Below are 11,905 nucleotides of genomic sequence, written 5' to 3'. Positions count from 1 at the left end.
GAGATGGAGAAAATAAGAAATGTCCTACAGGTGTTCATAAAGATATTTATGATCCAAATTTACTCCTCCGAAAACATTTGAAGAAAATAAATAATGTTGAGCGGGTCTTTCTCCTCGAGAACATCAGAAACCTTAAAAATAGAAAGGAATCAGTAAATGCCGCTAAAAAATACAACCCCTATACATGTACATTATTTTCATATAAAATGGCACCTCCTAGCAGCCACCCCTCTTCACCCCAATAGAAATGGCAAAATCAATGAAGCTTGTGGCCGTTGTTGCCACAGCTCTATGCTTCACCTCCCTCCTCAGCTTCGCCCTTGCCGCAAAAGATCCAAAGACCGTTGAAGGTTTGGTGTATTGTGACTCGTGCCGCGTCAAGTACAAGACCGAGCTCAGTGATTACATTGCAGGTAATTCACAATTAATATTAGTGTACGCATCATTTCAGCTACAACATCATGTACAAGTAGCAATAATCGGTGCTATTCTTAAAATGCAGGGGCAACCGTTGCCTTGGAATGCAAGGAAAGTGAGGGCGGGGAAGTTGTGTACTCTCGCGAGGTTGTGAGTGACCAGTCCGGTACTTATAAGATACCTATCGAGGGTTGTCATGCTAAATTATGCCAAGTTCGTTTGGTCAAGAGCCCTAAACCGGAATGCAGCGAGATCGTTGCCGACGGACTCAGCAGTGCTAGGATTGATCTCACCCCCTCTGTTGGATCCGATCCTGAGCTGATTCGCTATGCCAATGATCTTGGCTTCATGAAGAAGGAATCCTTGCCCGAGTGCGCTAAAGTTCTTGAAGAAATGTTCATTCATGGTTAATTAAGTCATCGATGTATTGATTGATTAATTCATCGGATTTTGCCAACTTAACAATATTTTTTTTATATAATTTCATAATTATAATTTTTTCTTCAAATTAACATATTTCGTGACATAAATAGTTTTGATACCGTCAAGGGAACACAATTTGATCATTGATTTAACTTTACTAGAAAAGTTAACATTAGTTAAAAGTAGAATAGAATAAGGTTAACTCTAGTCCCTTGTATAAAATTGAGTAATTTAGCCTCATCCCCCAGTTGTTTCAATCTTTTACACACCGCACCCACATCTTTCGATCATGTGCACCGCGCCCCCGTTCTATCAACCTACCGTTAACTTAATCGGGAAAAAAGGGTAAAATGATAATTAAAAGAAAAAACTTTTTTTCCGTCATTTTTTTATTATCTTTTCTTTCTCTTCTTCTTCTTCACGTCTTTTTCTTCTTACTCTCCTTTTTTTCTCTCTTTTCTTTTTTCTTTCTCTTTTATCCTTTCACTGCCGCTGCCTGCCAGTGTGATATGTCGTCGTCTTGAATCGACAATAACAAAATGTTGGGGGATCTGCCACCGCTCGAAACCGCCACCTCCACTGCTGCACGAAACCGCCAACGCCACTGCTTGAAGCTGCCGCGCCCCCGCCCCCTCTATAATTTAATTTAGGGTTTGATATCTTCAGTTTTAGGGTTTTTGTTTTTTTGTTTCTTTTTGTTAAATTTTCTTGGTTTGGGTTTCTTCTGTAACGGAATTTTACAGTGAAATTTACAGCAAGGGTTTGGTATAATTAGCTTAGGATTCCTTTATTGTTGGGTTTTGTTTGTTTTGGTGGGATTATTGGAATTATTTGTAATCTACTGATGACTTTGTGTTTGATTTTCTTCTTTCCCTTTGGAATCATGCTTTGTCTCTCATTTTTTAAGTTGACTGGTTTTACAATTTCGTTATAATAATGAAATAAGAAAAAATTGTTTCAATATAATTTAAAAAATATAAAAACAGATATTATTATAATTAATTTTTATTTTTTGAGGTAAATTTTATAAGTTGTAAGGGGTATTTTAGTGCTTACATACTCTATGCAATTCAAACTAGGGGTAGTAATGTAGTATGTTCTTTTAGATTAATAAGAGCCTCAACAGTTGGAATTAATTGATTTTTGGACGGTAATGGGGGCGTGGTGCACATGGTCGAAAGATGTGAGGCGCAGTGCAAAATATTGAAACGACTGGGGACTGGCGCTAAATTACCCTATAAAATTACAATGTATTTTTTCTGTTAATGTTGTTTAACATTACTTATAAAAAAAAATGGATAAGTACTAATTTAATGTAGAAATAGATATGGATGACAAAAATCTCCATGGGGACGGAGACTCTTGGGGATTTTCCTTATTCGGAGAGGGTATGAGGACAATCTTATACCAAATTTCTTATTTAGGGAGGGTATCAAGACAATTTTATACTAAATTTCTTATTCAGGGAATGGATGGGGATAATTTTTTATCCAATTTCTTATTCAGAGAAGGGACAAGGATGAAGTGAAATCCTTATTCCCTAACCATTTCCCTATTTCCTCGTATTAAGTTTTAATTTAATTTTTATTTTTTAGAACTATTAATAAATGAATAATGAAATTTAAATTATAAAATATTAAATATTAGTATAAATAACAGATATCAAAATATTTATACAAATATGGTATAAAAATTTCAAGCCTACTTGTAATCCTGAATTACTATTCGACCAGACCTTATTCTAAAGGCCTTGGTCCAAAATTGTTTTAGATTATGAGTCATGTTACTTATATTGTTTTTATTATTTTCGATTTGAAACTTGATGTTATTTATCATTTTGTCACATTCCTCGAAAAAGAACAGGAGGAGCATGAGGTGCAAGAATAAATGATTTATTAAAAATATTAATTTTAGTGTCTATATCCATTTCATTTATTTCATTATTGATATAAAAGAGTAAATATTTTTATTAAAAATATTAATTTGAGTGTCTATACCCATTTCATTTATTTCATTATTGATATAAAAGTAATTTCTTTTTATTATAGGATTATGAAGATTGACGAAGATAATTATTCTGATGATTTCTATTTTGTAGTGTGATTTTTGTAATGGATTAATGTTAGTGTAAGATATATTGTCAAACCTTACTTTGATTTAAATTTTTTATTTTAATATAATTAAATCAAGTTCAGAATATAAATTTAAAAAAATATTAGTTATTCAAGGATTGAGGACTCATTGAGGATCCAATCTTATTATTTGAGGACAGGGATAAGGATCCCCTCAAATAATTCTAATGAGGATGGGGAGAGGACGAGAATATATGTAAAATATCGAGAAAGAGATTGGAGACGTCGGTCCCCTCCCCTCCCTATTGCCATCTCTAGAAATGAATATATCATTCTGACTTAATTATAAAAGGAATTAATACAATTATCAGCTTTGAATATGTTATCACTTTATTCACTGTACTAGGAATTTTCTTCTTTGTTAATTTTCATTTTTGGGGACCAAACTAAGTTTATTCATGGTGTCCTATACGACACAGTTCATGCCTTTATGTGATGTGTCTCACTTTTTCTTAGCAAGAACCGCTGCAGAGGCGTGTAGCCACCCATTTAAAGAAATTCCTGGAGACTGTATATGCATTTAGTCTCAGAGCACTGCAAGTCCAAACAAATCAGGGAGATAATTAACCTCCGCTGCCTCAGAGCAAGTAAAGCTTTAGGAGTCCATCGAGTGATACCATCGGGGTGTGCGGTGCAGTAGGTGATATGCTTCTCTGTTCTCGGATGAATCTCATTTTCGGGATGACCAAACCCCAAGATTTTTTAAACAGCCAAATCTCTCGGACGTAGTCGGCAGGGCTGCCTTTCCAGCTATTCCTGGCAGTGTGTTTGATTCTCCAGGGGAACAGGACAGGTGGTCACACTCTTTAACGTCACAACACAATTATTTGATCAGAAAAGCTTTGTGGTCCAGCTCTTTAATGTCACGGATCAATCATTAAATGAATTATTGAGAAAATACCGTATAACTTTTTACAAGATTAATAATGATTTTTTTTTATTCTCCATTGCTTTTATGGGTCATGATCTCCACCCATGATTTTAATGAATTAAAATTAATTAATTATATGGGTAATAGGTACATTCCTTATCTTTTTAACCTTTAAATGAAAATTATTCTTGTAATTATTTGTAGATTTTTTAAAAAATTTCTTTGTAGTATAGAAATACTAATCTCGTGAAAATAATTTTTATAAATTGAAATATAATTTTTTTATTTAAAACCTTTTCCCAATTTTTACTTGTATTTTTTTTAAACGTTAACTATATGAATACTAAATAGAATTTATTTTTAGATACTGTAATTTAAAAACTTAATATAAATTAATCATGAGTGATGCATCAAGAAACTTATGCTAATATATTAACGCATTTGGAATAAAATTACGAAGGAATTAACATATGAGCATGAATTTATGCATGTAATCTCTAATGCAAATATAATATTGCAGCATATTAGTATAACTTATTTTATTTATATTTGAATAGAGAAAATTAAAGAAGTTGTAATTTTTTAGATTACTCTCACATAAAAAGATATATTTTAGTGGGTTCTCAATTTTAGTTAATTAGTCAAATATCTCAATCTAATCTTCTAGTGGGTTCTCAATTTTAGTTAATTAGTCAAATATCTCAATCTAATCTTCTTTAATTGAAAAAAACTCTTTTTACCTAATAAATTTTAATATTTTAGTTAATTTTGATTAACTACCATAATAACATGGGGTCAACCCAGTTGCCTTCAATTTCTTTTAGGCCAATATTTTTTTTTTCAATGTGCTCCAAGCTCATTGTAAAAGAATTCAATAAAAATAATTTGGGCACCTTACCAAAAAATTACTTATAGTTTAGTGGTAAAAGTACAATTAAATGGTTTTGAAAATTTGGTTAAAATCTCAATAGCCATATAATGTTTTTAGATGTTTTGTGGAGATTATTTACAGAATGATATTTTCACAAATATAGCCATAATGAGCTCTATCGTTGAAAATAAATAATATATTACAATCATTTTTTTAAAATTTAAAAGAAAATTATAGAATTTGAATTTGTGAGACAGTAAATGTGTTTAAATGAACAGTAAAAAAGTTAAGTATCCCAAATTAATCAAAATTTATGATACTTAATTAAATGTGTTTAAGTGAATAGTAAAAATAATTTAACAACCCAAATTAAATTAAATTTTTTTAATAATTAAACTCCCTTCCTAATTTAAGTGTCTGGGTCTGCCATTGATTACGAACCATTTGATTTCATTCAATAGTTCACTTTCTATTCCACTATTGATACTAAACTTTTAGGCCAACACCATTAATAACTATATTTTAGCTTTTTATTTTTATTTATTTATTATTGAATGTGCTTTCAACGATAGTTGATGGTAAGGATAGAATTTGAATTTTGAGACATTAAATGTGTTAAAGTGAATAGTAAAAAAATTAAGTATCCTAAATTAAATTAAGTTTTTTTTTTCAATTCAGCACTCCTAATTTGAGTGTTTGAGTCCGTAATTGACTTTAAATCATTGTTCAATGGTTCACTTTTATCCCACTATTGATACTGAAGTTTTAGTCCACCACCATTGATAACTATGTTTCAGGTTTCTACAAGTGCATGAAGCTATCTTCTTTTTCATTATCAAATTTGCTTTTCAACGGTAATTAACAGTATGGGTAGAATTTGAAATTTTGAGATTTTAAATGTGTTTAAGTAAACAGTAAAAAAATTTGAGTATCCCAAAGTAAATTAACATTTTTTGAATTAAATCCCCCCTAATTTAAATGTTTGGGTCCGCCATTAACTAAGAACCATTTGATCTCATTTAATAGTTCACTTTTATCCCAATATTGTAATTTTAGATCAACACCATTAATAATTACATTTAACCTTTTTATATATTCATGAAGCTATCCTTTTTTTATTATTATTATTGAATATGCTTTTCAATAGTAGTTGATGTTAAATGTAGAATTTGAATTTTTGAGACTTTAGACATGTTTAAGTAAACGGTAAAAATAAAAAATTTAAGTATTCCAAATTTAATAATTTTTTTTTTGGAGTAAGCCTCCCTAGTTTAAGTGACTAGATCCACCACTAACTATGAATGATTTGATCTCATTCCATGGCACCTCTTTATCGAACTATTGACACTAAAGTTTAGGCAAGCACAATTAATAACTATGTTTCAACATTTTACATGTGCTTTTCAATAATAGTTGATCGTAAGGGTAGAATTTGAATTTTTGAGACTTTAAATGTGTTTAAGTGAACATTAAAAAAAAGGAAATGACTATATTGGAGCAAATCTACGGTAGAGCACTAATCTCAACCACACACAGAAAGTGATAAATAATAAAAAATTTATTATAACTTTCATCGTGTGGTTATGAAAGTGTGTTCTACCTTAAAACTACTCCAACATAGCTAAACCCTAAAAAAAAAGTTAAGTATCTTGAATTAAAATAATTTTTTTGAATTTAGTGCCCACCAATTCAAGTGTCTGGGTCTACTATTGACTTTGAATCATTTGGACTCATTCAATGATTCACTTTTTATCCTATTATTGATACTGAAGTTTTACCCCACCATCATTAATAATTATGTAGTCTATGTTTCAACATTTTAGAGCATCTTCAAAAGTCTTTTTAAATTTTATTATTCAAATATCTATTTGCTTATCTATATGGCAAATAGAAGAGTAAACAAATATATTATTCTCCAAAAGAATTTTCAAGTATAAATAAGTTAATCTTATTTTAATTAAATAATTACTTTTTTTAAAGGAAAAGTCGAAAGCAATTAAAGTATTTCTCTCTCTTTCTCCCGTGAAAAGTAATAAAATATAAATTGAAGAGGGAAAAAGCAACTCTCCAAATTTGAAGAGAGTGAATCATTTTTTATTTGAAGAATTTTAATTAGAGTGTCTTTTGGAGCCTCAAATGTGGATGTGGCTCTTCAAATGAGTAATAAAATCTTATTTGAAGAACCTTTTGATGATGCTCTTACATGTGCATGAAACTATCTTCTTTTTCATTATTGAATGTTCTTTTCAATGATAATTGATGGTAAGGATAGAATTTGAATTTTTGATACTTTAAATGTGCTTAAGTGAACAAAAAAAGAAAATTAAGTACCCCAACTTAAACTATTTTTTTGTTGAGTTAAACCCTCTTAACTTAAATGTCTAGATCAGCCACTAGTTATGAACGATTTGATCTCATTTAATAGTTCACTTTAATGTCAATACTGATATTGAAATTTTCAACCAGCATATTAATAATTACATTTCAACCTTTTACATGTGCATGAAGTTATCTTTTTTTTTTTTTTTAAAAAAAAATTGTATATGCTTTTCAATAACAGTTGATGTTAAGTGTGGAATTTAAATTTTTGAGACTTTAAATGTGTTTAAGCAAAAGTAAAAAAAATTAAGTATTCAAATTAAATTAAAGATTTTTCAATTAATCCCCTCTAATTTAAGTGCTTAGATCTATCACTAATTATGAGCCATTTGATCTCATTCAATGGTACACTTTTATTGTACTATTGACACTGAAGTTTTAGGCTAGCACAATTAGTAACTACATTTCAACTTTTTACATGTGCATGATGTTATCTTCTTTTTTATTATTGAATGTGCTTTTCAATTACAGCTGATAATAAGGATGAAATTTGAATTTTTAAGAATTAAAATGTTTTTAAGTGAATAGTAAAAAAATTATCCAAGTAAAATTAAAATTTTTTGAATTAAGCACTCTTTAATTTAAGTGTCTAAGTTTGTCACTGACTATGAGCCATATGATCTCATTCAAGGGTTCTTTTATCCCACCATTGATACTGAAGTTTTAGCCTAGCACCATTGATCATTAGGTTTCAGCTTTTTACATGTGCATGAAGCCATCTTCTGTTTCATTATTGAATGTGCTTTTCAATGATAGGTGATGGTAAGGGTAGAAGTTAAATTTTTGAGATTTTAAATGTGTTCAAGTGAAAAGTAAAAATAAATAAATAAATATCCCTAATTAAATTAAAGTTTGGGTAACTTAATTAAATGTGTTTAATTTAGTAGTAGAAAAAAATTAAGTATTCTAAATTAAATTAATTTTTTTAATTAAGACTCCTCTAATTTAAGTGTTTAGGACTACCACTGAGTTTATGAACCATTGGATCTCGTTCAATGGTTCTTTTTTATCCCACTATTGATATTGAAGTTTTTGGCCAGCACCATTGATAACTACATTTCAATTTTTTATACGTGGATAAAGCTACTTTCTTTTTCATTGTCGAATGTGATTTCCAAGGATAGCTGATGGCAAGGGTAGAATCTGACTAATAATTAGTATTGATGAAATTAATATCCGTACGAGTTCTCTTGCTATAAATACTTATGGGATCGTTTAGCTTAGCATAAGTTTTAGTTGAAGAAGAAACAAATGCAGCACAACAGTTGCAAAATGTTTCTTGTGTAAAATATGAGAAAACTTCCACATTTTTATCTGCATTCCGATATTGCCCAAATTGTTTCAGTTTTGGGTAAATAAGTCCTTTCTCAGTTTCATTTTCAACGCTTTGCTCATTCCTTAAACGGTTCTTTCTCTGCATTTTTTGTCTTTTACTCCTGAGTCCTGAGAATTAATCTAAGTCCTTTTCCCTTAGTTACAGTACCAAATTTTTCCATGGAAAATTCTAAAAATTCTTCGGCTACAGCAGAAGAGAAGGCCAAAGAGGATCAAGAATTGTTCTTGACTCAGCTTCCAAAAGTGAAAATCTGCACTGGTTTTGATCTTTTTCAATACCAAGCATTTTGGTGCCCATCCATAGCCATTAATGGTGTTATCTCCTTCCAAAAGCACTTCCAAGCAGAAGAAAGTGATATAATACTGGTCCCTTATCGGAAATCAGGCACCGCTTGGCTCAAGACCCTTACATTTTCCATTGTGAACCGTTCACGTTATGCAATTGAAAATAGCCCCTTGCTTACTCCCCTCATCATCTTATACCTTTCGTTGAGTTTAACCTCTATCACAATAATAACCAATCTCTGGATCTTGAATGCTTTTCGAGTTCGACAAGAAGGATGTTTTCAACGCATGTACCATATGCTTCACTACCAAGTTCCATTCTGAGTTCTAATTGTCGAATTGTGTACATTTGCAGGAACCCTTTGGACCAATTCATCTCAGAATGGCAATTCATAGCGAGACGCAACAACTCTCATCTTGATCTAGATGAAGCTTTCGAGAGGACTTGTAAGGGAATCCAAAGTTTTGGACCCTTTTGGGATCATGTGTTGGGTTATTGGAAAGCCAACAAAGAACAATCTGATAAGATACTGTTCTTGAAATATGAAGACCTCAAAGAAGATGGTACCTTTTACATTAAGAGAATGGCCGATTTCTTGGGATGTCCTTTCTCTGAAGATGAAGTCACGCAAGGTGTGGTACAAGAAATCGCCAAACTTTGCAGTTTAGATAACATCAAAAATTTGGAAGTCATCAAAAGTGGTAGCGTCAACGCAACAGGGACTAAAAATTCTCTCTTCTTAAGGAAAGGTGAAGTTGGGGATTGGAAAAATTATTTAACCCCTTCAATGTCTCAACGTCTGCAGAAAATTGTGGAAGAAAAGTTCGTTGGTTCTGGTCTGACCTTTAAAACATCATTGGAGGAACCACAGAAATAATATTGAGTGAAGGTGATCATGTTCCAATCCACCGTTGGCTTTAATCATGTTTTCGGGTTAAGCTTGTTTTGATATGTTTCAATCTTTGTTTCTTCATATTTGTAAGCGAGTTTCGATTTTTTTTTCTTTGCTTTCATTGAATTCTGAATAAATCTTCTGTGTTGAATATGTTGTGATCATGTTTTCCTGAGCGGTTAGGTATGCAAATATGTTCCTTCCCCAATCTGCCATGCTTCAATCTACTTGCATTCAAATTCGATCCTGATTTAGTTGATCTATGCTTGAAATAACAATCATATATCTATCAAACGAATCCAATGATCAGATAAAGATAGTACGAGTGCAACCATTCCCCGTTCATCAAACATGTAAAACAGTAAAAATTTGTTTGCCAAATTGGTATCCAAATTGACAAAAAAAAGTCTACGGATTTGGTACTTATTTCTGTCTGGAAATTAAATTACACATGAATATGGGTTCAATCATGACCCCTCTACACATAGAAAAGATTTCATATAATTATTTACATACTATCCCGTATAATAATTAATTAATTATGATTGAGAATCTTGGATTGGAAACCTTTTTTTTCTCTCTCTCTATATGTATATTAGAGCTTCTTAGGTGCGGATGCCTAAATACGAATTTCATGTGAATTTATTTTTACACCATATGGCATTACAATATTTATGTTCAGCTAACTATTATAATAGCAAATTCATATGAAATCTACATTTAGGCATCTACACTTTGAGAATTTCTATATTTTAATTATATATATTCATTTAGGGAAAATGGTAGCCACAGCCCTAAGGTTGGCAAAATGATCAAGCAAACCCTAAAATTTTCTAAAATTTTTCAATTATATCTATTATGTATTTTTTTTACATAATTTAATAATTTTTGGATATGAAATTGCATCTTATGTCCTCTTATATCATGCCACGTGCCACTTTTAATAAAAAAATGTATCTTTTTTTTTTGGGGGTTTGGTATCAATTTGAATATGACTAGAACTTTTAATTTTTTATTGATTTATTTTTATCTGTGTATTTATAAAAAAGAACCAATTTTTAGGAAAAAAAAAGAAGAACCGAATCAAATTTTTTGGGAATCAATTTGCTTGTTGGGTTTGGTAAAGTGTAAATTATTATTTTTTTTTATTTTTAGTAAAAGAACGAGCTTATCAAAGCTAAAAGTGAACAAAACGAGTAAAAACAGTCCCTATACAATCATTATGAAGCCAACCTTCAATACCATCAGGAGGGACGCTAAGAATACGAAGAGCAATAGGCAGTCAATATAAAATTATCTTATATAATTTGGATAAATTAATTTTTTATTCCCCAGCTCCTTTAGGATAAACTCAAGTGGATAGTAAAATAAAAATACTTGAAAACTACTCGACTGGATTGCTGGTGGTAGAAATTTTTGTAAACTAAAGGATTTATATTAAAGTTAGGGTCTTATTATCTTTTTCAGTGTTAAAAAAAAACACAATTTGGCAATATCATGTATACTTGAGATGATTTAGCAATTATTAGTAAAATATTTATTTGCCTATTGGCTGAAAGAAAGCAAAAAAGTTGACAAAAGCCGACAAGAGCATAATTGATCCATAGAACTCCTCAGTGTCGGTGAGGATATATAAATATAGGGAGATTATCAATTTCCCCTCTATTGTCACTAATATATATCATTTATCCCTTACTATTTTTATAATAGTTAATAACTCCATAATTTTATAATATAACTCTTATTTTCAAATATATTTTTATTCACATTATTATAAATTAAATAAATCATATAAATAGAAATTAAAATAAAATATTAAAATATTAAAACTAGAAATGTATGTTTTGATGTGAATAAAAATTAATAGTAAAAATATTTTTCTCACAATGGTTTCAACATTAGGCATTTCGGTGTCTGTTAATGGTGTTATCTCCTTTCGAAAGCACTTCCAAGCAGAGGACAGTGATATAATACTAGCCCCTTATCCAAAATCAGGCACCACTTGGCTCAAGGCTCTCACATTTACTGTGAAGCTAGTTAGTTAATTCTGTTAGGGGGTTGAGTGGTGAGCTGAGTCAGCATTTGTGGGGCCATTAGTTAGTTAAGTTTGTTACTTCTTACAGCTGGAAAAACATAGCTATAAATATATGGCTCAAGGTTGATCAGCAGTAGTACTTCAATCACGATTTTGAGAGGCTTAGAGTGAGAGATAGAAAATTCTCTGTGAGAGAGATTTAATCTTTGTCATCAGTTGTCTCTTTGTAATCAATCGGTTCAATAAAAGCTTCAAGCCCAAGAG

The 11,905-nt window shown here is 30.7% G+C and overlaps 2 protein-coding genes across 2 annotated transcripts; both read left to right on the top strand.

The window, feature by feature from the left end:
- The first annotated feature begins 60 nt into the window (after positions 1-60).
- On the top strand, positions 61-857 carry LOC107178167 (olee1-like protein). The gene is made up of 2 exons (XM_015533031.2): positions 61-413; positions 503-857. The coding sequence occupies exons 1-2, from the start codon at positions 248-250 to the stop codon at positions 826-828; spliced, it is 492 nt and encodes a 163-aa protein (XP_015388517.1). The 5' UTR covers positions 61-247; the 3' UTR covers positions 829-857.
- Positions 858-2,167: 1,310 nt separating this feature from the next.
- On the top strand, positions 2,168-9,759 carry LOC102609689 (cytosolic sulfotransferase 6-like). Its single transcript, XM_052435713.1, has 3 exons — positions 2,168-2,228; positions 8,330-8,444; positions 9,069-9,759. Exons 1-3 carry the CDS (start codon positions 2,168-2,170, stop codon positions 9,589-9,591), a joined length of 699 nt encoding a protein of 232 aa, XP_052291673.1. The 3' UTR covers positions 9,592-9,759.
- Positions 9,760-11,905: the final 2,146 nt, after the last annotated feature.

Source organism: Citrus sinensis, chromosome 3 (genome assembly GCF_022201045.2).
Source record: "Citrus sinensis cultivar Valencia sweet orange chromosome 3, DVS_A1.0, whole genome shotgun sequence".
Lineage (NCBI taxonomy): Eukaryota > Viridiplantae > Streptophyta > Magnoliopsida > Sapindales > Rutaceae > Citrus > Citrus sinensis.
The sequence above is the reverse complement of the archived record's forward strand: the minus strand, read 5'-3'. Positions and strand labels throughout refer to the sequence as shown.

Coding starts and splice junctions, on each gene's coding strand:
- LOC107178167 (XM_015533031.2), top strand. CDS start 248: ATGGCAAAATCAATGAAGCTTGTGGCCGTTGTTGCCACAGCTCTATGC. Junction 414..502: donor GCTCAGTGATTACATTGCAG/GTAATTCACAAT, acceptor CTTAAAATGCAG/GGGCAACCGTTGCCTTGGAA.
- LOC102609689 (XM_052435713.1), top strand. CDS start 2,168: ATGGATGACAAAAATCTCCATGGGGACGGAGACTCTTGGGGATTTTCC. Junction 2,229..8,329: donor ATTTTCCTTATTCGGAGAGG/GTATGAGGACAA, acceptor CATAAGTTTTAG/TTGAAGAAGAAACAAATGCA. Junction 8,445..9,068: donor CCAAATTGTTTCAGTTTTGG/GTAAATAAGTCC, acceptor GTACATTTGCAG/GAACCCTTTGGACCAATTCA.